This window comes from Coregonus clupeaformis, chromosome 1 (genome assembly GCF_020615455.1).
Source record: "Coregonus clupeaformis isolate EN_2021a chromosome 1, ASM2061545v1, whole genome shotgun sequence".
Taxonomy (NCBI): Eukaryota; Metazoa; Chordata; class Actinopteri; order Salmoniformes; family Salmonidae; genus Coregonus; species Coregonus clupeaformis.
In genome coordinates this window covers 59,799,998-59,825,303 of record NC_059192.1, presented here as the reverse complement: position 1 = coordinate 59,825,303, position 25,306 = coordinate 59,799,998, and the positions used below count along the sequence as shown (strand labels likewise).

General features: G+C 40.0%; 1 protein-coding gene and 1 long non-coding RNA gene across 4 annotated transcripts in view; one reads left to right on the top strand and one right to left on the bottom strand.

Annotated features, from left to right (window-relative positions):
* The window catches only part of LOC121571305 (glutamate receptor ionotropic, delta-1-like), a 515,242-nt gene that overhangs the window by 75,516 nt on the left and 414,420 nt on the right, over nucleotides 1-25,306 (bottom strand). For both annotated transcript variants that reach the window (XM_045222049.1, XM_041882706.2), the window contains exons 6-7: nucleotides 17,641-17,814; nucleotides 12,846-13,007 (exon numbers count right to left, since the gene is read on the bottom strand). In XM_045222049.1, the coding sequence (XP_045077984.1) occupies nucleotides 12,846-13,007; nucleotides 17,641-17,814 (336 nt within the window). The remainder of the gene's footprint in view (nucleotides 1-12,845; nucleotides 13,008-17,640; nucleotides 17,815-25,306) is intronic.
* Nucleotides 18,761-21,931, top strand: LOC121571322. 2 transcript variants are annotated; one of them, XR_006001691.2, is made up of 3 exons: nucleotides 18,761-18,878; nucleotides 20,328-20,423; nucleotides 21,340-21,931. It is a non-coding gene; the product is annotated as an uncharacterized LOC121571322 (long non-coding RNA). The 2 variants fall into 2 exon arrangements; XR_006001694.2 differs by lacking the exon at nucleotides 18,761-18,878 and adding an exon at nucleotides 19,533-19,574.

Genomic DNA, 25,306 nt, shown 5'->3' with positions numbered 1-25,306 from the left:
AATGGCATCACGAAAAGGGAGGGTCTGCCTCTCTCCTTTGTTCCATTCATGCGTCAAGCTGACTCTCGTTCCGAAGTCATGGCCAGATAAGGGTGAGTTCCTCACCACTTTGGGCATTTGTTAGTTTGGAGGCTATTTGAGTGTGCGCTTGAGAGATGTACCGTTGGGGACCGATGTGTGCTTTGTGTTGCTTTATTGCTGAGAACTAGGGGTCTGGCCTAATCATTCTACATTTCTTTGCACTGGTAGACAGCGCAAAAGGGGGGAGAGAGTCTATAGAGATATTAATTCAAGAACAATCGATGGAAGTGAATAAGGCAGCGATACGTATACACATTAGGGCATTGCGAATCTGGAAAGACATCTAAACGAGGCGATCTTAGGATGGGCCGAAAATCCTCTCACGCATTATGTGTTTTAGGTCAGTCTGGGACTGGAGAGTGGTTATAAATTCTATTGCAAGTTACTGCTCATCTTGTATCCGACGGGGTATATGTTTGGGGGAACCTCTCATAGAATATCCAGAACTCACGGCAGCATAAAGTTAGGGACAAAGGAAAAAGGTATTTAGGCGCAATGTAGGTTACATTGTTACATGCCACATGTTACATACATGCTAATGCTAAATGCTAATGCTAAATGCTAATTATGCTACATGCTAACATGTGACATTAGAGGGCCATTGCGATGGAATAAAGCCTCTTAAATTATGTTTGTGTGTGTAGAATTTAAGTTCTATGCTTTGTGAGCTCTGTTAAATGTTGTTTGACTATGAGGAGAAAACAGAGTTACAGCGGGACTGTTAACTTTCTGTTTGGGTTGGGGAGAGAGCTGAGGAGCTCCCTTCAACGGTGAAATCGTATTGGTGAAGGCTATGTTACTGCGCACTACATGCCGGTGATTTTACGGCACTACATTACGACACGTGTGATTTTACGGCACTACATTACGACACGTGTGATTTTACGGCACTACATTACGACACGTGTGATTTTACGGCACTACATTACGACACGTGTGATTTTACGGCACTACATTACGACACGTGTGATTTTACGGCACTACATTACGTCACGTGTGATTTTACTACACTACATTACGACACGTGTGATTTTACTACACTACATTACGGCACGTGTGATTTTACGACACTAGAGTGACGTAGGGAGAATATGCCTCTGTTACACTGCAAGGGGGAGACACAGACACAGACGGAGGAACAAAGAATTAGACATTTAGAGTCTAATGGTGTGTTCTAGTTGTTACATCGGTTGTTTGAAGATGAAACTGTTTTCTTGAGACCTATTGAATTGATAAATTAGATATATGTTGACGGATTAAAATAAATAAAATAAAATGACAGATTAAATAAATAAATAAATGTTATTGAGCTATCTATAATTATTCCTGAGTTAATTCTTAGAGCGAATGTGACTGGAGGAATATTGAATGGTTGAAATAGCTCAGTGACTGCATAAACTGCTAAATTCTTGTCTGTTTCTCTGTTTTGTCATATGAGAGGCGATAGGACGAGAGGAGAGAGAGAGAGGAGGTGCTGACGTGTACATCACGTGACAAGGGGTGACGCGACAGAGGATCGAGTCAAAAGGTTTTAGTGCTGTTCTGTTTACAAAATCTTCCCCTACAGGATATTTCATGTTATGACAATTTCACAAAGACTTGGCAAAAGACTGATTGAATAAAATTTGCATTTTGGAGTTTCTGTGAATGAGTGGATTTGATTAGAGTTCTGTTGGAAATCGAGTACTAACATTATTCTGTAAAATTAAGATAATTGGATGCTTATTAAGCAATGGGGTTTATGAGTACTGTAGTGTTGCTTGATTATAGGTATTATACATACTTTTCAATCAGGAAGGGGGTAAGATAGCCACTAATTGATAAATTAGTAAAATAGGAAATATAAATAAAAAAAATATTTTTGATTATTCATAAAAAAAAAATTTTTTTATTTTTTTAAATATTCATATTTGTATTGATTAATTTTTGTTGGTTTATATTAATAATTAAAGGGAGGAAGCCATAGGCTATATAGTCTAAAATAAAATAATGCACATTAAAGGAATATAAAAGAGTTGTTACAATGGGGAAAAAGGATATCAGGACTATGAAGGTAATTACACCTGTTGATATAGTTGAAAATAGTAAACATTGCAATACCATTAACTAAAGGTTGTCTGGAAAAGGGAACAAAAGTTGGCCTGACATTGAACAACCATAGCTAGTAGAGGGAATTTTAACCCTGACGTCATCAACATGATGAAAGTGATTGAATAATAGAGAGAGGAGAAGCAGAAACGACCATAAAGATAAAAGAAAACTCCAGAAGGAAGAAAATGAGATGTCTGGAAGAGAAGAGTGAGGTTAAGGAAGATGGAACTTGAAGATGATGATCAGAGTGATTGAGAAGAGATCATGGGTGGATATGACTCTGTGATCAGAAGGAAGTTGGCAAGAGAGGAAAGAAGAAGGATACTAGAGATTTGATCTCTGATGGAAGTTGAAGGAAGAAGGATACAAGAGATTCGATTTCTGATGAAAGCAAAGATGAAGACAGCGATGAAGATTTGGAGATTAAAGGTGCTTCATATTCAAGAGGATTTTATCCAACAATGATTAGCAAAGAAGAAATAGAAAGAGATATAGACCGATGCGTATCATGCCTGGATAAGGGGAATAATTTAGAAGAAGTAAGAGAACTGCAAAGTACAACTCGAGAAGCTGAAGATACAGAAGAGAAGAAAAAACTGCTGAGAAAAGGATCCCAAGAATTGGAGGAGAAGAATACATTGAGGCCAAGGAAAAAGGTCACTAGGAAGAAGATGATGGAAGATGATATTTCGAGGACATAACTTAGAATATAACCTTTTGAAGAATACTGATATGTCAACAACAAGAAAGAGCAAGACCAAGAAACTCTACTCAATCAAATACAGCTGGAGAAGAAGAAGGAGAAGAAAAGCTTTGGTTATGAAGAATCAGTGTGCACCAAATCAACAATCACTGCCATAGCTTCAACTGAACAAGGTCAAATGCAATTGTATCAGCCACCAATGGCGGTACCAGTTGTTCCATATCCACAGCCAGTTTCTGGACAGACACAGAATTGGAGAGGAAGAGGACGAGAAGGCTTAGAAGGAGGAGGAAGGTTTCAGCTACACTTCCAGCAACTTTCAGAAGCGTGTTATAATTGTGGACAGGTTGGTTACTTTACCTGTGAATGCAATGCGCCAGGAGGAAACAACAGAGGAAATTTCTGAGGAAGATAAAGGAGCAAGTGAAGATCACCTGTTCTCCAGGTGAACCCTTAAAGGAGCAAGGATTCTAGAGTGCCTAGAAGATCCGAAGGGGGGTGTCAGCTGATAGCACCGATTAGGAAGAAAATATCTAACAATTGAAGTGAAAACAAAGGACTAGGAGAGGTGATAGTGGAAAAGCTTTTATCTGTGTTGAGCCTAAAGAGGTTAAACATCTCACTATGTAAAATTAACTAATTAGGATAGGGATTTGAGAAGGTAAAACAGTTGATTACTCTTAAGGAACCAATTGAGCTCTGCTATAAAAAATCAAAGAGAAATTAAAATACACATACTGGTATTAGAACATATACCTATTGCATTGTTGGGAAGAGATGCATTGTGTAAATTGAACTGTACGATAAGATGTACACTAGACGGCTGTCTGGTAGAAGATTTTAAAAGAGTAGGGTTTTTGGGAATCATATTTGCTTGAAAAGATAATGTCCTCCTTCCTATGATAATCTATTAGACTGCCTATTAGACAATCTGTCTGAAAAATAAAGTTAAAAGGGGTGACTGTTATTCTTGGTTACATTCCTACACCAAGAGGGGAAAGAGATTTCAAACTAGGCTAAAAGATGTTAGATCATTTGCCAAGTCTGTGTGTAAAGAAGTCAGAAGCAGGTGGGGACTTCCCGATCACATATTCTAAAAATTGGTGGTAAAGGGATTTTGTGAATAAATCAGTGGAAAAGGTTTTTAAAGGTTAGGAGAAAATATTAGATTAATAAAGTTATGAGAACTAGGGTTGAAGGAGCTCTAGGACAGTAAGCTAAGTTTCAATGTTAGTTAGTAGGAAGAGAGAGAGAACTAGTGGTGATAGATGGAAATACAAGTAAGGAGTTAAAAGTCTTAGGGAGAATGGGTGAAGTAACAACAAGGACATCAACACTTCAGTCTATTATAACAACAGTGAGAAGCAATTAAACTCTTTCAACATTGATAGTTATTAAAGCCATAAATATATCGCATTTGATTACAAGGGAGCAGATAGCTCCAGCACCAATTTTAGAGGAATTTTATAGTCTGGGAAGCCTATCATTGGAGGATAAGTCTAAGAGAGAAGTGGGGATTTTTCCATGGTATGGTGTAAAATTTGTGAAGATCATATTGATAATATTACCTATAATTTGAAGGGTTTGGCAAATGAAACGATAAGAGGGTTTAATCTTCTGGCGAAGATGTTTTGCTTTTGTACTTTGTTACTGACCTTTGAGAAGGATATGATATTGAGATGGGTTGGAGTTGTGATGCCTGGAGACAACACTCAGATGCCGTTGTTGACTGTTCCTGATCTGGATGAAGAGGGACAAGTGGGACTGGATGGAGTATTGATGAATAAATATCCTTTTTGATTATTTGATCATTTAAAAAAAAAAATGCAATATTAGTGTGATTTTAGTATGATGTTATGAATCAAAGGGGGGAAATAGGATAATGTGATTCATATATCATTTTATATTTTTTATATTCTTAGTTGATATTGATGTTTTAATTTGAAAGTGTTGTTTTGCAAAAGATACTGTTTGGTCTTTTCTTTTCTTCCAGAAGCATTTGGGGGAATATGTAGAGATTGAAATACTCAAACAAGGACAATATGAAGGGACAATATGAAAGGAGAATGACTGGAGGAGATGGAACAAGGAAGGTGTGGAAAGGTTCCGATTCCATCATCAACGATGCATTGGAAGTCGAGACTACGGAGGGGATGAAGTGTAGTGGACTACATTCCAGTGTCTGCAATGAAATATAGACATATTTGCATGTGTAATACATAATTTGTGTCATATTCTTAGGTTACTTTTTGTAGAATGATATTTGATGTTATTGAATACATGTGGGGATCTTAGATGTTTTTGTTTATTTCGTGAATGCTTAGGGACATGGAGACTAGGCAGGGATAGAGATCCACTGTAGGGTCCGATGGGTCGACCAGCCTTAGTGTGGATATTTTTTGGATAGTATTTTGTTTGCAGGGGCTTACATGTGTATTTAATTGCATCATAGTTTCAAATGCATTGATAAAGATTTATGAATTGATCTGGAGTACCTAGGTGGTTGCCTGGGGCAAAGGGGCCGTGAGAGAATTTTACTGTCTTGATTGATGGATGGATATTTGGAAAGAAGGCTGCCAGACAGTTTTTCGCTCTCACACTCCATAAAGATTTGTTCATATTTCATAGTAATGTATTCACACTTCATAAAGATTTGTTCATATTTCATAGAAAGGTATTTACACTCCAGAGGGAAATGTTTTTGGTTTATTGTTAAAAATACTCAATAAGATAAATTGTTACTTGTCATAATCCTATTCTGTTTGTTTTCGAGACTTTTAGTTAGTCTCGAAGGGGGGAATGTAGTGTATTAAGATTATGACTTTGTTAATGGTTTTAAGTGGAACCTGAGAGGATGTTTATTTAGTGTCAGAGGAATTGTTTTAGTGTGACACGCCACATGGGACAGAGAAGTCTGTGTGTTGTAGACAGGGGATTGGACAGTAGAGGGAGCCACCCATATTTTGGGGAATATTATATATACTGGGTTTAAACGAAGAAGAGGTTAGAGCGGCCATTACAATCTGGGAACCACTGCTCTCCGGGTGATCTGGACACCCGTACACTTATGCTGAAATCTTGTGATATGAATAAACCTTATGATCAAAGTTCAGTATAAGCGGACTCCTTTGTTTATCAGCAATAACTAGCAACATTACTCGACACTACACTAGCTAATGTTAGCTAGCTTAACTAGCTTCTCCTGGTTTGATGCAGTCAAGACAGGAACTATGGAATCATATTTGATTATTAATAACCTAGCTATGGCAGCTATTAGTCTACTATAGCGCGATTCGGCTTGGTTAGTTGCCGTCTCTCGTCTCTCCCTCCCTCCCCCCTGCTCCTGGTGTCACTCGCTCACAGTACGGCCCGACGGCATCTCTCTCCTTCTTCCTTGCTTTATCAGTTCGGGTTAATAAAGTAGCGAAAATAAAGTAGCTGCTTCCCTCACTCGGATCACATCTTGTCTGGGTCCGGACCAGGTCTACACGGAACGGGTCTAGTTGTCCTCGGGTCTGTTTGGAACGGGTCTCTATATTATCCTTTTTTTTATTTTATTTATGCATATCCGGTCCGGGTAGGGAAAGCCCCAGGTCCATTTCGGAACGGGTCCAACTTTTTTGACCCGTGAAGACCTTTACTCTCTATGTATTTCTGCCTATCTCTGCTGCGCATATCAGCCAACCACATCGAATATTGATGATGATGTAGGCTAAATCAAGTGTTATCAAGTGTTAATCAAATGTTATGCTGCTGTGGCAGTACTGTTGATATTTAAACTAGGTAGCTAGCTACACACACTCGACTGGTGACAGCATCTCTCAAGCCATGCATGTTTGGATACCACGTACAGGGCAGACTGGGAAAAAGTCACAACCAGGCACGCGCAAGCTCAGTACATGGCAGATCAACAGGCGCAACGAATGGACGGGGTGGGGGGTGTCAAACTTGACAACGACTTGCTGGCAGTTGGTTCCGAACAACCATGATACAAAATGAATTTTAAAAAACATTTAGGGGGAAATTATACCACCACCCAAAAGGGCAATTTGGAGACTGGAAGAGCAAAGGGGAATGTGCTCTGTACAGGTAGAGCCAGGTGCCTGGTGCAAAGTGATGTGCATTAGATGATGTGCAAAGTACTGTACCAGTCAAAAGTTTTGGACACACCTACTCATTCAAGGGTTTTTCTTTATTTTTACTATTTTCTACATTGTAGAATAATAGTGAAGACATCAAAATAGCATATGGAATCATGTAGTAACCAAAAAAGTGTTAAACAAATCAAAATATGTGTTATATTTTAGATTATTCAAAGTAGCCACCCTTTGACTTGATGACAGCTTTGCACACTCTTGGCATTCTCTCAACCAGCTTCATGAGGAATGCTTTTCCAACAGTCTTGAAGGAGTTCCCAAATATGCTGAGCACTTGTTGGCTCCTTTTCCTTCACTCTGCGGTCCAACTCATCCCAAACCATCTCAATTGGGTTGAGGTCGGGTGATTGTGGAGGCCAGGTCATCTGATGCAGCACTCCATCACTCTCCTTCTTGGTCAAATATCCCTTACACAGCCTGGAGGTGTGTTGGGTCATTGTCCTGTTGAAAAACAAATGATTGTCCCACTAAGCGCAAACCAGATGGGATGGCGTATCGCTGCAGAATGCTGTGGTAGCCATGCTGGTTAAGAGTGCCTTGAATTCTAAATAAATCACTGACAGTGTCACCAGCAAAGCACCCCCACACCATCACAGCTCCTCCTCCATGCTTCACGGTGGGAACCACACATGCGGAGATCATCCATTCACCTACTCTGCATCTCACAAAGACACAGCGGTAGTAAACAAAAATCTCAAATTTGGACATCAGACCAAAGGACAGATTTTCACCGGTCTAATGTCCATTGCTGGCGTTTCTTGGCCCAAGCAAGTCTCTTCTTCTTTTTGGTGTCCTTTAGTAGTAGTTTATTTGCAGCAATTCGACCATGAAGGCCTGATTCACGCAGTCTCCTCTGAACAGTTGATGCTGAGATGTGTCTGTTACTTGAACTCTGTGCAGCAATCTGAGGTGCAGTTAACTCTAATGAACTTATCCTCTGCAGCAGAGGTAACTCTGGGTCTTCCTTTCCTGTGGCGGTCCTCATGAGAGCCAGTTTCAACATAGCGCTTGATGGTTTTTGTTACTGCGCTTGAAGAAACTTTCAAAGTTCTTGAAATCTTCCGGATTGCCTGACCTTCATGTCTTAAAATAATGATGGACTGTCGTTTCTCTTTGCTTATTTGACCTGTTCTTGCCATATTATGGTATTTTACCAAATAGGGCTGTCTTCTGTATACCACCCCTACCTTGTCACAACACAACTGATTGGCTCAAAGAAGGAAAGAAATTCCACAAATTAACTTTTAACAAGGCACAGCTGTTCATTGAAATGCATTCCAGGTGACTACCTCATGAAGCTCGTTGAGAGAATGCCAAGAGTGTGCAAACGCTGTCATCAAGGTAAAGGGTGGCTACTTTGGTTTCTACATTATTCCATATGTGTTATTTCATTGTTTTGATGTCTTCACTATTATCCTACAATGTAGAAAATAGTAAAAATAAAGAACAACCCTGGAATGAGTAGGTGTGTCAACTTTGACTGGTACTTTACGTAAAACATTTCAAAATCATCTGGTTTCTCAGGGAATGGTGAGCAGTAGAGTGAAATCATGACTAGTCAACAAGGCAGTGTCATCATGAATTCAAAAGAAAACAATTACTAATACAAAAGGTCATTTTTTCCTTTGAATATTTTCATAACAAGAGTTTTGTTAATTTATAAATGATTCATTTCATGAAGTGTTTAATTAGAGCCTATAAATTGATGCAATCAAGTACCTTTTGTTCCAATTTGTTAATTTGGATAAACCAAGATAACCGAAGGCAATGCTGGTGAATGAAGCAGTGGAAGGAAAGGGGGACTCCAAGCTAAGCTGAAAATATGTGCTATACGGCCTCCTCTTCCTAGTATCCTGATGGCTAAAATGTGAAATCGCTGGAAGTTTTATTTAGTGAACTCAGAGCAAGGCTTCAATCACAGAGGAACATCAGGGAATGCTGTGGCTTTGTTTTTACAGAGACATGGCTTACGGACGATAAACTCAACTCTGCTGTTCAACCAGATGGCTTTTCCATTTTCCGTATGGATCTAAAGGCGGCTTATGGTAAGAGTAGGGGGGAGGGGTATGTTTCCTCATCAACAATAGCTGGTGTCCCGAGGTTGAAAACATCTCAAGCTCCTGTTCACCCGATCTGGGGCGGTAGGTAGCATAGCGGTTAAGAGCGTTGGGCCAGCATCCCTGAGTCGACTTGGTGAAAAATCTGTCGATGTGCCCTTGAGCATGGCACTTAACCCGAATTGCTCCTGTAAGTCACTATACAAGACAATTACCAGCAAGAATACTCTCACCCGGAAGAAGCGGTCTAAGGCACTGCATCTCAGTGCTTGAGGCGTCACTACAGACCCCCTGGTTCGATTCCAGGCTGTATCACAACCGGCCGTGATTGGGAGTCCCATAGGGCGGCGCACAATTGGCCCAGCGTCGTCCGGGTTTGGCCGGTGTAGGCCGTCACGGTAAATAAGAATTTGTTCTTAACTGACTTGCCTAGTTAAATAAAGGTTAATATATATATATATATATATATATATATATATATATATATATATATATATATACATACAGTGGGGAAAAAAATATTTAGTCAGCCACCAATTGTGCAAGTTCTCCCACTTAAAAAGATGAGAGAGGCCTGTAATTTTCATCATATGTACACGTCAACTATGACAGACAAAATATTTTCTATGGGGTTGAGATCTGGAGACTGGCTAGGCCACTCCAGGACCTTGAAATGCTTCTTACGAAGCCACTCCTTCGTTGCCCGGGCGGTGTGTTTGGGATCATTGTCATGCTGAAAGACCCAGCCACGTTTCATCTTCAATGCCCTTGCTGATGGAAGGAGGATTTCACTCAAAATCTCACGATACATTGCCCCATTCATTCTTTCCTTTACACGGATCAGTCGTCCTGGTCCCTTTGCAGAAAAACAGCCCCAAAGCATGATGTTTCCACCCCCATGCTTCACAGTAGGTATGGTGTTCTTTGGATGCAACTCAGCATTCTTTGTCCTCCAAACACGACGAGTTGAGTTTTTGCAAAAAGTTATATTTTGGTTACATCTGACCATATGACATTCTCCCAATCCTCTTCTGGATCATCTAAATGCACTCTAGCAAACTTCAGACGGGCCTGGACATGTACTGGCTTAAGCAGGGGGACACGTCTGGCACTGCAGGATTTGAGTACCTGGCGGCGTAGTGTGTTACTGATGGTAGGCTTTGTTACTTTGGTCCCAGCTCTCTGCAGGTCATTCACTAGGTCCCCCCGTGTGGTTCTGGAATTTTTGCTCACCGTTCTTGTGATCATTTTGACCCCACGGGGTGAGATCTTGCGTGGAGCCCCAGATCGAGGGAGATTATCAGTGGTCTTGTATGTCTTCCATTTCCTAATAATTGCTCCCACAGTTGATTTCTTAAAACCAAGCTGCTTACCTATTGCAGATTCAGTCTTCCCAGCCTGGTGCAGGTCAACAATTTTGTTTCTGGTGTCCTTTGACAGCTCTTTGGTCTTGGCCATAGTGGAGTTTGGAGTGTGACTGTTTGAGGTTGTGGACAGGTGTCTTTTATACTGATAACAAGTTCAAACAGGTGCCATTAATACAGGTAACGAGTGGAGGACAGAGGAGCCTCTTAAAGAAGAAGTTACAGGTCTGTGAGAGCCAGAAATCTTGCTTGTTTGTAGGTGACCAAATACTTATTTTCCACCATAATTTGCAAATAAATTCATAAAAAATCCTACAATGTGATTTTCTGGATTTTTTTTTCTCCATTTGTCTGTCATAGTTGACGTGTACCTATGATGAAAATTACAGTCCTCTCTCATCTTTTTAAGTGGGAGAACTTGCACAATTGTTGGCTGACTAAATACTTTTTTTCCCCACTGTATATATATATATATTTTTTTTTTAAATAAAATTGTCGTGGGTGATTTTAACCAAGTAATTATCACCAAAATGTATCCTGCCCCACAAAAGGAAACAACGTGCTTGACCATGTATATATAAACATCCGTGATGTGTACAAAGCCATCCCCCGCCCCCACTTCGGCCAATCAGATCACGTCTCTCTGTTCCTCAACAGGGAGCCACCAACACAGAGAATAGTGAGGCGTTGGACAAAGGAGGCAGACTAAATGCTGCAGGATTGTTTTGAGAATACTGATTGAACCCACAATAACAATCTGGACATACCCCAACCAAAAACCCTTGATGAACAGAGATATCCGTACAATGCTGAGATCCCGTACTGCAGCATTCAATGTCAGCAGAACAAACCCCAATTACTCAGTGGCATAGGACACATGCAAGGTAAGCAGGTACGAGCTCCGCAAATCCATTGCGGAAGCAAAAAGACAATACAGACTCAAACTTGAATTGATGTTCACCTGCTTCAAGGAGACCACTCTCATCCCAGTGCCCAAGAAAAACAAGGTGACTGCTCAAATGACTATCGCCCAGACGGGCAGACCACAGACAGGCTGACCACAGGCTGTGAGGATTGGCAACAACACCTCTTAACACAGCGACCCCCCAGGGGTGTGTGCTCAGCTGTCTGCTGTACTCCCTGTTCACCCACGACTGCGTGGCTTTGCACAACACCAACTCCATCGTCATGTTGACTGATGACCCCATGGTTGTAGACCTGATAACCAACAGCGACGAGTCAGCCTATAGGGAGGAGGTAAGTGAAATGGCATTGTGCTGCCAGGACACAACCTCTCCCTCAATGTCAGCAAAACAAAGGAGTTGATTGTTGTCTTCAGGAAGCAGAGGAAGGAACATCCCCCTGATCCACATCAACGGGACTGCATTAGAGAGAGTCAGCAGTTTTAAGTTCCTCTGTGTCCACATCACCGAGCACTTGACATGGACCAACAACACCACCACTCTTGTCAAGAGGGCCCAACAGCATCTCTACTTCCTAAGGCTGCTGAAGAAATTTGGCATGCCACCCCGGGTCCTCTCCACAAATTACCGCTGCACCATCGAGAGCGTCCTGACCGGTTGCATCACGGCCTGGTACGGGAATTGCTCCATCCATGACGCAAGGCCCTCCAGTGGATGGCGAAGACGGCCCAGTACATCACTGGGACCGTGCTCCCACTCATCCAGGACATCTACTCGAAATGGCGCCTGAGGAAGGCCCACAGCATCATCAAGGACCCCACACACCCCAGCCACAAGCTGTTCACTCCCTTACCGTCGGGCAGATCGTATCGTATCATGAGGTCTGATACCAACATGCTCAGTGACCGTTTCTATCTACAAGCCATCAGACTGCTGAACACTAGAACTGGGCTGACCATCTGCTCTGATTCTTCGCACCTTAGCACACATGCACTCACTCACGCACACACCCACAGAAATATTACACACACATCACAACTGCTGCTACCAGACTCTTATTATGAGTGCTAAATACTGCACAATTTAAACACAATCCCCCCTTCTCCCAAATCACGTGTAAATATTGGACTATAAATTGTGCCTTCCTGTATTACACTTATGCAAAAAAATCTATTATATTCTACTGAGCCTTTTACTTTATGTTCGTATTTACTTTATGTTCTTATATTGTATTATTTCTTATTGTTGTTGCATTGTCGAGAAGGAGCCTGCAAGTAAGCATTTCATTTGATGGTGTATACCATGCGAATCCTGCACATACGACAAATAAAACTTGAAACTAAACACAAAAGACTGAATCATTCTCCTTGTACATCTGTATTCGAAGAGTTGAGATACATGTGAAAAGAATGCCACATGAGAATGAAAGGAATCCATTTCAACACCGTATGAGTTAGTCTGCGTCCTACCTTCTGGATGGTGTCCAGCATAGACCAGCCTCCATTCCAGGGCTTGGTGGACTTCCTCATGCAGTTCAGACTAGCCATGCTATGCCACTTTCTGTCCTCTAGCTTACTGTAGAAGGCGTTGGCCAGCATCAGCACACTGTCATACAGGTACAAGTTGGAGACCTGAGGAGAAACAAAACAACAAAACATCTTCTATAAAAGGTTTTGAGCAGAATCAGCAGTGCCATGCAGGTACTGAACTAGTTTGAGATCTGGCAGGGAAAACTCCTCAAAAATGTTGCCGCTAAAACGAGATGCTCAAAATCACTTGTTGAAACTTGCGAAGGTTTACAAGTCCAACATAAAAGCGGTTCCTCTCTGCCTCTGCCCCTGTGATGTTTTGGGGAAATAAAGTGGTCAGTAGGGAATAAGCATGTCCACATAATGAAAGGGAGAAACAGACCCATAGTGGTAGACACCTGGGGAGCAGAAAACACCCAGTCTGACACTGCAACGACCACTTTAAAGTTACAGAAAAGAGATATGAAAGACAACCTCAAGTTTTCTAATGATAGAAAAAGACATCAGTTGAAATGCCGCAGAGCATTTCTCACAATTGCACCCACGGTCTACCTTTTCTAACTTGTCTGTAGGAAATTGTGATTGTGATTTATTGAAGGACCACTTGAGAAAGAGAATCCCAAACACATTCCCTGGCATTTTCATTTGGAATAAAAATAGGCACAATGGATTGCCTACGTCCAAAGCATGCTTTTGATATGAGGGACGTTTTTTGCTACACCAACAAGGGCATGTATGAATGGCAGGGTACAGCAATGACACAAGGAGAGAATTTTGCTGAAGGCCACCATTCCTTAGACCTCTGTTACTCTATTATATCATGGTTCACCATTACATTTTAGTCATTTAGCAGACGCTCTTATCCAGAGCAACTTACAGTTAGTGAGTGCATACATTTTCATACTGGCCCCCCGTGGGAAACGAACCCACAACCCTGGCGTTGCAAGCACCATGCTCTACCAACTGAGCTACACGGGGCCCTGAGATCATGAGATCAATACATGTACAAGTATTGTTGTCCTCATTTCATAGAGAATTAAGTTGGACATTCAATCCACATGGTCATGTTGGGTATAGAGGAAACACACTTGTTGAGTTGAAATGAATGTAACGGTAGCAAATAGAGTTCACAAAATGCTTACAATTGTAAAAGGATAGCTGAACACTACTCAAACATAAACACACTTAGTCATTTCCATGTAAAATGACCCATGAGCACCAACATGTGAAGTTCATAGGAGCATGTCAAATTGGGTGTCAAATGAAAATTAAGTCTATATTTTTGAGAAATTAAGGCATATATACATTTTCAATCATTTTCCATCCTAAAAATGTGGAATAAGCAAAGGCTTTGATTTCTGGTCAAACAGATGGAAAATGGGTCTTAGAAAACATTTACCAGAAAAAGTCTTAAAGGTATTAGAAATACATCAAAACGCAATAATGTTCAAGTAAAGATCCCTGCCAAATAATATCAACACTTACAGTGCCTTCAGAAAGTATTCATACCCCTTGACTTATTCCACATTTAGTTGTGTTACAGCCTGAATTTCAAAATGATTAAATCATAATTTTTTCTCAACCATCTACACATGATACCCCATAATGACAAAGTGAAAACATGTTTTTGGAAATGTTTGCAAATGTATTGAAAATGAAATACAGAAGTATTCACACCCCTGAGTCAATGCATGTTAGAATCACCTTTGGCATTGATTACAGCTGTGAGTCTTTTTGGGTAAGTCTCTAAGAACTTTGTACACCTGGATTGTACAATATTTGCACATAATTATTTTTATAATTCTTCAAGCTCTGTCAAGTTGTTTGTTGATCATTGCTAGACAGCCATTTTGAAGTTTTGCAATACATTTTCAAGCCAATTTAAGTCAAGACTGTAACTTGGCCACTCAGGAACATTCAATGTCATCTTGGTAAGCAACTCCAGTGTACATTTGGCCTTGTGTTTTCGGTCATTGTCCTGCTGAAAGGTGAATTCATCTCCCAGTTTCTGGTGGAAAGCAGACTGAAACAGGTTTCCTCTAGGATTTTGCCTGTGCTTAGCTCCATTCTGTTTATTTTTTTATCCTGAAAACCTCCCCAGCCCTTGACAATTAAAAGCATACCCATAACATGATGCAGCCACCACTATGCTTGAAAATATGGAGAGCGGTACTCAGTAATGCGTTGTATTGGATTTGCCCCAAACATAACACTTTGTATTCAGGACAAAAAGTGAATTGCTTTGCCAAATTTTTGCAGTATTACTTTAGTGACTTGTTGCAAACAGGATGCATGTTTTGTAATAATGTATTGTATTGTATTGTACTGTACTCTGCTGTACTCTACTGTACTATACTCTACTGTACTGAACTCTACTGAACTCTACTCTATATAATAATAGCCAGTGTGTAGAATAATACCCAAATATGCAAAGAAGAATATTGCATTTTTATACATTTGTATATGTATTTAGGATACATCACGATGAAGAGAAGGACTTGCCCACTTTTTTTTAATTTCTTTTTTATTTCACCTTTATTTAACCAGGTAAGCCAGTTGAGAACAAGTTCTCATTTACAACTGCGACCTGGCCAAGATAAAGCAAAGCAGTGCTATAAAAACAACAACACAGAGTTACATATGGGGTAAACAAAACATAAAGTCAAAAATACAACAGAAAATATATATACAGTGTGTGCGAATGTAGTAAATTATGTAGGTAAGGCAATAAATAGGCCATAGTGCAAAATCGTATTAACACTGGAATGATAGATGTGCAAAAGATGATGTGCAAATAGAGATACTGGGGTGCAAATAAGCAAAATAAATAACAATATGGGGATGAGGTGGTTGGATGGGCTAATTTCAGAATGGCTGTGTGCAGGTGCAGTGATCGGTAAGCTGCTCTGACAACTGACGCTTAAAGTTAGTGAGGGAGATAAGAGTCTCCAGCTTCAGATATTTTTGCAGTTCGTTCCAGTCATTGGCAGCAGAGAACTGGAAGTAATGGCGGCCAAAGAAGGTGTTGGCTTTGGGGATGACCAGTGAGATATACCTGCTGGAGTGCAGACTACAGGTGGGTGTTGCTATGGTGACCAGTGAGCTAATATAAGACAGGGATTTGCCTAGCAGTGATTTATAGATGACCTGGAGCCAGTGGGTTTGGCGACAAATATGTAGTGAGGGCCAGCCAACAAGAGCGTACAGGTCACAATGGTGGGTAGTATATGTGGCTTTGGTGACAAAACGGATGGCACTGTGATAGACTACATACAATTTGCTGAGTAGAGTGTTGGAGGCTATTTTGTCAATGACATCGCCGAAGTCAAGGATCGGTAGGATAGTCAGTTTTACGAGGGCATGTTTGGCAGCATGAGAAAAGGAGGCTTTGTTGCGAAATAGAAAGCCGATTCTAGATCTAACTTTTGATTGGAGATGCTTAATATGAGTCTGGAAGGAGAGTTTACAGTCTAACCAGACACCTAGGTATTTATAGTTGTCCACATACTCTAGGTCAGACCCACCGAGAGTAGTGATTCTAGTCGGGTGGGCGGGTGCAAGCAGCGTTCGGTTGAAGAGCATGCATATCGTTTTACTAGTGTTTAAGAGCAGTTGGAGGCTACGGAAGGAGTGTTGTATGGTGTTGAGGGGTGGTTTTTTGACCGCGGACCCATTACAGACGCAGGCAATAAGGCAGTGATCACTGAGATCCTGGTTGAAGACAGTGGAGGTGTATTTAGAGGGTAAATTTGTCAGGATGATATCTATGAGGGTGCCCATGTTTACAGATTTTGGGTTGTACCTCGTAGGTTCGTTGATAATTTGTGTGAGATTGAGGGCATCTAGTTTAGATTGTAGGTTGGCCGGGGTGTTAAGCATATCCCAGTTTAGGTCACCAAGCAGTACGAACTCTGAGGATAGATGGGGGCAATCAGTTCACATATGGTGTCCAGGGCACAGCTCAGGGGGCTGAGGGGGGTCACACTTGCAATGCCTAAAGCATTTGTTATCACTGAAGCTTTATGATGGTCTGGCTGGTGTACTTAAGGCTGTATGCATCACTTGATGAATCCTAAGAAAGTAAGTCTGGTGAACTAACGTATCATGATAATGATTTGAAAGTAGGGGATAGATAAGTGGCCAGTGCTTTACCCAGCCCAGGTCAAGTCTATATCAGAAAAGTACTCGCCTGTGCTTTTTTTTTCTCTTACAAATACTTTGGCATTAGCCAATAATTCACCTTTTTTCACATGAATAATTGAGAGATGAACTCTAAAGAAACACCACATGATTTTACCATCTGTCCTAAACAATGTTCTATGCTAGCTATGGAGTTTGAATAGTAAGTCACGGTCATTGCACACTAGATTACTTCAGAGAACATTTCTAAACCATTTTTTTACGTTAGAAATCTGTGTTCCTGTGCAATCCTGTGTAAATATAGTAATGGTGACAGACTGAGGTGTTTAACATTGGAGGGATGTGTGAAGGAAATTACACTGTGTTAGAATGATGATGACGTTAAATGTTGTGACAGCGCTGACGGGCAAATCGCTCTCGCCGACCTTCAGTATTGTTTTTGTCATGGCTATGGTCATGTCTTGTCAATATATGGGGTGATGTTGGGTGAATGACAAAGTACTCTGATGGTGTGGATATAGTGTTACGGTGATGACAGAGTGGTGACAGGGCTGATGTTCAAATAGAGTAATAAAGTCATATCCTTCACACTGACCTCCAGGGACTGCAGGTAGCCCTCCTGGGGGTCGCAGAGCAGAGAGGAGATGCGGTGGTTGTTCCTCATGCAGCGGATGTTGGTGTCTCTCCACAGAGGGAAGATCTGCCGTATGACGGTCATCCGGCCTAACGAACTGTGGACCAGCTCCATGATTTCTGTGTCACTCACCTCCTGCGGCAAAGAAGAGATGGTGGGGTGGGAGGGTTCATGGTCAAAACCATTAACAAAATCTAAGAATTGACTTGTAAATTCACACTACACTGTAATCCCAAACAGTTGTACTAGCTCATAAGTAATAAGGTCATAACAGTCAAATGTCGTTATGCAGTTGACCAAACTATAAAGTGTTGAGCTCTGTTGAGATTTATGCCACTTTAATTGAAGAGGGCTCAATATTTTATAGGTAATTTGTGTGGAACACTCAAAAAGTTTAGGGAGTGTCATGACGTTATCGACGTCATGACGTTCTGGTGGGTGGGTCATCTCTCCCTCAGGAAAGCTGAGTCAGCCATCTTGAATTTGCCTTGATGCGGGGATGTTTGGGCCACCCGTGTGGATGTGGAACACAGTTTAATTTGTTTTAATTTGTTTGCAATGCGCACTTTTATGCTGCACGCTTGAAACCACCACCACCTCCGTTTTTATCATTAGTCTTATTGCCCTCGTTTTCTTAAGCGCTATCTTATCATCACCTCTGATTTGGTAAGTAACTCTAATGTTGTTTTTGTTGTTTTTTTAAAAATTGAATTTCGATAGTCTTAAATGTGGAACTGGGAATACATTTGTACAATGTGCACAGTGAATATTTGTTGTAAATAGTTTAAAAATCCAAGTAATTGTAACTTTAGAAGTTGTTAAATATGTGACAAATACGTTACGTTACTTCATCTTACAACGGTGTAACGTTATCAGCGGGTTTCCTGGATGAACTACATTTCCCATAATGCATGTTTGCCCGGGACATTGATGGTGGAGGAAGGTCCATGAGTTTTCGCTGTTCGCCGGTAATGCAGGTGCGTACTGTGAGTATACTTATTTCAATAAGTGTCTTCCTTACACAGTAAATATTTTACGTTATCGAGCTGTGTGTACGTGTGTGCTAGCGTGAAACGAACAATGCTAAACAACATAATGTGAGTGTGTTATCATGATGCTAACCAGGCCTGTGTTTGTATTTCTTCCTAGGCTCAAGTGTGTGGTTGTGAGATCATCTCGAAATCCTTTTAACAGTTCAGGTAGGATGTATTATGAAATAATGTTACTAATGTAATACATTGCTAAAACCAAGTATAGAGTTTATTTGTTATAATTCATTGGTATTAGATTTAAAAGGTGATCGAATAGCTCCTGATTTGTAATGTCATTAATGCATTTCTTTTGAAGCAATGTTTTAAAAAAATGTACAAGTGAATAGGTTGGTTTACTTTTAAGTTAAAATTTCCCACGTATCTCGTTAAAGTTTTGACCAATGAGCTAACTTGTTAAGTTGTGGCCAATGGGAGAGTGGACTGGTTGCTGGGAAAGAAAAGAGAGGGAAAAGTTGAAAGAAGGGAGAGGAGAGACGTTAGTGGGGTTGGTGAAGGAAAAACGACCAAAGGAAACGATAAAGAGAGAACAAAACCATACCTACAGAGTTTTTTTAAGGGAAATCCTGATTTTATTTCTATAAGAGAGTGTTTATTATTTAGTTAAGAAAGACCAAGTGGAGACTGAAGCTGCCGTCGCATTGTGGAGACATTCGACATCCTAGAGGTTAGCCTAGCATCGTGCAAGACTTGGAGAGAATTGCTTGTGACGATCAGTTCGGGTTTCCAACGGATGTCTGTTGCTGCTACCGAGTACTGGCTGCATTGATAGCTGTGTTCGCTGTGGATCTTGTGAGGACACCTGCACGGAACTACTATATTTTGCTGAGGCATTATCTACAAGTAGTGAGTAACTACAAATGTGGGGTGGACTTCGGGACTTTATGTACGTCGTCATTTTTTTATGAGCTCCAACGCGCGCCCAGGGTTTAAGCAAGCTTGCAAATAATTTGGACATGGGTTGTGGAAAAATCATTGGGATTTATAATTTTTATTTCTTTTGATGTGATACATTGAACATTTGATTAATATAGATCTTGAACCTTATGTCTGTTGTATTGGTGGAGTCATTTACTGTTTCAGTTTCATTTAATGCATGGGAAAGCATATCCTTATAACAATAACCAAGTCTATAATCATGCTATCTGAAGTTAATACCCTATTTGTCATTCACCCTAGCAAGTTTACAATAGGGATTCTTATTGGAGATGTCCTTCTCACCTAATATCCCATGCTGTTCAGATATTCTAAATAAGGTAATATCGTGAGAGTCAAATTTGAGCCTGGTGAGAGGGTTACACTAATAATTGGTTTTATTTTATGTGTTTCCACAGTCATTCTTTTGCTATTTCTCTAAATGTTTTTATCTCAACTGTGGGGTCAACAGTTGATCACTTGAACCCTTTATTAATACTTTGTTAAATACAAAAGAACAACAACAGAAATAGCAGATCTATAAGCACACAACTTTGATGCTTTGCTTGTTAATAACTAACTTGCTTATCTTTTAACATTTTCATTTTTACTATAATTAGTGTACAATGAATGTTTTTGATATTTGTGTAATTATTATTGTAATGGATATTTTTGTCCATGTAGGAACAACGTGATGTAAATATGAGACGGGCCCTCGTCCTTCGTGCACTTCCTGTGTACCTGCGTGAAGATGCCTCCAAGTTTTTCAGGACCTGTAATGTAAGTGTACTGGCCTCACTATCAATCCCTTTGCTTAGCTATTCAGTCAGCTTAAACATGACATCACTCAAAGAACTCTAGGAGAACCAGATGGGCATTCCAGAAAGCAGGTTATGTGAAAACCATCAGTATAGCCAATTGTATTTTTTACAACAACGTAATTTCAAAGTCCGTGTTTCTAGTTTGTCGCCGCATTGAGTATGAGATAAAATGTTTTTATATTTCATTTTCAGCCGATTTAAATAAAACAAAATAGCCTAAAATAAAACATTGAACAACATTCAACCACTTCCTTAAAGGCTAATATAAAATAAAGTGATGTTAAATTCAAAATGAAAAGACGACTGCATCTGAAACTCTGTCAGTGATTTATATAACAGCCGCAGCCAGAAAATGTCTGCTTCCTGTTTTCTCCCGTTGCCATGGTGAATAACCGTATCGGAGCTCCATTGATGATGGCTTTTTACTAGTCGTCAGGCACAAGCTCAACTCCGAGTTAACGTACTCTGAGTCAACTTACCTAACTCAGATCAGCTGTTCTGTAACTGAAAACTCAGTTTCACTTCACAGGGTAAGTCAACTCTGATTTCAGGGTTAGGCTCAGTTTGTTGAACCTCCTTTCTGGAATAGCCCCCAGGACCTGTTTATGAAGTTTCCTTGAGTTGTTATTCTGCAAACTGACATGTAGAAATTACATAAATGAAAAGGTAAGTATAAAGAATTCCACTAAACAAAAAGTATGCTTACAGGTAGGTGTGAAACTAACATAAAATAATAAGCATGTGTAAAGAAAATAGTTTAAACATGTAGCTTAGTTGCAGTCTAAGTGCAAAGTGACCGTAATGTCTAGACATCATTAGCATGATTTGTATCCTTGAGGGGCTGAACTCATTTTTGTATTATTTGTGTTTTATAGTCAGCAGATGGTCCAGACCTCACTGACACTCCGGTGGCTCTCCTGACAGTTGTCACTGATGATACTACTGATGCGGCCCTCTTCAGCCCTGAGAGCATCTGTATTGTCGTGGAAGATGAAATACTTGTGAGTGGTCCCACAAACCTGGCTGACTCATTTCTCCTGCTCTTTGGGTATGTCTATGCACTAGACCTACAGTACCCAAAGAATCTCGAGCTTACATTCACATTTATCCAAAAAGTTGTGACGTGTCTTGAGGACAACAAACCACTGAAAGGGCGTCTACTGACACTGAAGAATGATTTGTTCAATGAGTGAATCACTCAGAATGGACTATTTGTTGAGCTGAGTATTGAGGATGTTTTTTGTTTTTTTCCCCTCTTTACAAATGTAATAATTTGCCTCTTCTACCTCATGTTTAATATGTTACACTGTTTGCCTCTCCTACCTCAGATTTAATACATTGATTGTTAATAGATAAATATCACAACATTGACGTATTGCCAAGCCCAAGTTTTTGTACTGTACTTGTGGGAAACGACTGTTGAATTCATGCACTATACATGTTTAATGTAGTGTGACCTAATGCTTACCTTGATGTTGCCAGTTGAAGTACGGCACAGTAGAAACCAGTACTTTTATTTGAACGTTTTATTTTTAAAAAGTGAGTTGCAGCCTTCAAGGTACAGTAAGTGCCAAAACGTTTTAAATGGCTCCACATTCTAATAGTTGTCATTGCTGTTGAGGATGGATTATAATTAGAATCTTATTGAATTTTATCATGAAGCCTTTGTGAGTTTTTATCATAATGTTTACTGAATAATGTGATATGGAGACCCAAAATACTGAATCTACCCTCTGTAGCAATGACCACTATCAGAATATGGAACTATTAACACTTAATGTACTTTAAAACACATTTTGTTTTAATGGAGTCATTTCCTTTTCCTTTTTTGTTTTAATTTATGACAAGCACTTTGTTTTGACTGAGCTCCTTTTGATTCGTGCCTTTATAAAAGCACATTGTGTTGAATAAAAAAAAAGTTAAATTGTCACTGTGGTGTCACTTTCATGTTTTCTAACATTATTCGCTGATTATAATTGTGTAATGGACCGACATCAGTATTTCAGTTTAGAATTAATTTTGATTGCATGTCCCACATTATGAGTTGAAGAATATTGAACATTTTGAGTGTATTTCCCACATTATATGAGTTGAAAAATATTGAAAATTTTGAGTGTATTTCCCACATTATATGAGTTGAAGAATATTGAAAATTTTGAGTGTATTAGTCCCACATTATAGAGTTGAGGAATATTGAAAATTTTGAGTGTATTTCCCACATTATATGAGTTGAAAAATATTGAAAATTTTGAGTGAATTACTCCCTAATTATAAGTTGAGGAATATCAATATTTATAAGATAACATTGAGATAATTTAAGAAAACTGTAAATGTAATTTTTATTTTATGTAAACTTAAAACATTTAAAAACATCACTAAAATATTTTTGTGTTATCTGTTACAAAATATTTTTTGAGTTATGTGAACTTATTAGGGTTTACAGTGTATGAACTGGTCTAAAGCTGTGCATTCACATATGAATTCTAGGACTAGGTACAGTTTGTGTGACAACTTAGTATCAGTATGATTAATCAATATACACATTAAGAGATACACGCAATAAACACTCTTCTCAAGGTCAGGTTTTCAATTAATTTTCAGCTGAATATGGATTGGGGATCATCACTCATGTCTGATATCTCTCAATTCCTTTGGAAAATTGACAAAGTAAAAACTCTCCTTACATTTCTTAGAATCCCAGAACGTACAGCATCAAGCTGTGGGTAGGAACCTCCCTACTCATGTATGCAGGCAAGGGTGATGGATGAGAGGAATGAGTTCAGGGTCAGACAGGGGATGACTGTGAACGGTCAGATCAATAGGGATGATAGCCAGAGCTCAGGAGCAGGACAGCGGTCAATGTTTATGTGCCAGACAACCAGCACTCGGGTCAAACACCACAGTAATGAGGCAACTGACTGGTCAAACTTATCTGTGTTTCTCTATCTCTCGGTCTCTCTCTTTCGATCTGTCCAAGTCTAGTTTTTCCTCTTTCAGACATTCCATCTCCCTGCCTCTGTCTCTCGTTAGCTGTCTGTCTGTCTCGCATTCTCCCTCTATTTCATTTTCCCTTTGTGTCGATTTATCTCACTCTCTTTGGCCCTTTCGCTCTATTTATCTCACCGTCCAAACTCATCAATTCCTTTGAGAAATGCATAACTGTTATGCAACAAGCATCACACCTCATCGATAATTCAGTAGGTGTGTGCTTTACTGCTTTTAGAAAGAGGCACATACATTTTTATACAGCACAAACACTACACTATGAGCCATACAAACAGCCAGTCAAGTGCCAGTCAACTGTAAATAATGGATATTCATGAGGTGCTGTTGTGCATTAACCGTGTGGAATATGCTGTAGGATTCATGGAGGTATGACCTCATGTCCAGGGTCGTCCTTCCTGTCTTGACCTGTTAGAACGTTTCACCGTCACCACAGATGACTGCTGTGACATCACTTGACCCTGCAGTGACCTTGATGGAGCCATTTTACTAACAAGACTAAAATTACCACAGACTAGTGGTTTGAAAGAAAAGCACAGCGCATTAAGCGCTAGATCTTCCTATTTTAATGTGGAGAGAATACGTTTTGGTATGCAGGGGAAGAACATTGGTGGGTTAACCTTTGACTTTGTTGATTAGTTTGGCAGGACTCTTACACAGTGTGTGACTAACATTCTGGACAGTGTGTTACTGTATAATATAATTTCAGTGCATGTCAAAACCATCACTACAGAGCTGTATATTTCATTTCATTTTTTTTCAGTCATTTTAGCAGACGCTCTTATCCAGAGCGACTTACAGTTAGTGATTACATATTATTTTTTTATACTGGCCCCCCTGTTTATGCATTCAGTGTGGACATACACCTTGGGGGGAAAACACTGCCAAAGCTCCTATTACTGTCCTGAGGTGACCTACATAAGCATGGAAACCAAAAATACAACAGAGGGATATTTCAATGACACACATCCTCTAAATATATTAATCAAATCAAACCTGTCTGACATCTAAATTATAATCAATACGCAGCTCAGTCAACGCTATTCATCTTTCATGATATATAAATAAAGAAATCCTGGTAATCACCATAGAGTTAAGACGCTTTGTTAAGCTTTACGCATGTATGCTGAGAAACTCTGAGACTAGGAGAAGAGGAAGGACTGGGAGGGAAACTCTGGGAGGTACTCTTATCTAGCCAGGATTATCCCTCAGCCCTAGACACACTCTCTCTCTCTCTCTCTCTCTCTCTCTCTCTCTCCTCGGCATCACTATGGACCCATTAATCCAACAGCCCACACTATCACTTGCCTCTACCATTACTATTCTACTAGCTCTGACTAGTTGAAACATAAAGGTAACTGCCAAAATAAAGGAAACACCAACAATAAGTGTCTTAATAGGCCGTTGGGCCACCACAGAACAGCTTCACGGCACCTTGGCATAGATTCTACAAGTGTCTGTAACTATATTGGAGGGATGCAACACCCTTAGTTCATGAGAAATTCCATAATTTGTTGTTTTGTTGATGATGAAATGCTGTCTAAGGAACCTCCCATAAGTGTTCAATTGGGTTGAGATCTGGTTACTGAGACACACACACAAACACATTTTAAACCCACTATGCTCCTTTGAGATCCCTTTTTCAAAGTCACTGAGATCTCTTCTTCTAGCCGTGGTAGCCAAAATAATGGGCAACTGGTCATTTTTATACATGACCCTAAGCATGATGGGATGTTAATTGCCTAATTAACATAGGAACCACACCTGTGTGTTTGTGTGTGTGTGTGTGTGTGTGTGTGTGTGTGTGTGTGTGTGTGTGTGTGTGTGTGTGTGTGTGTG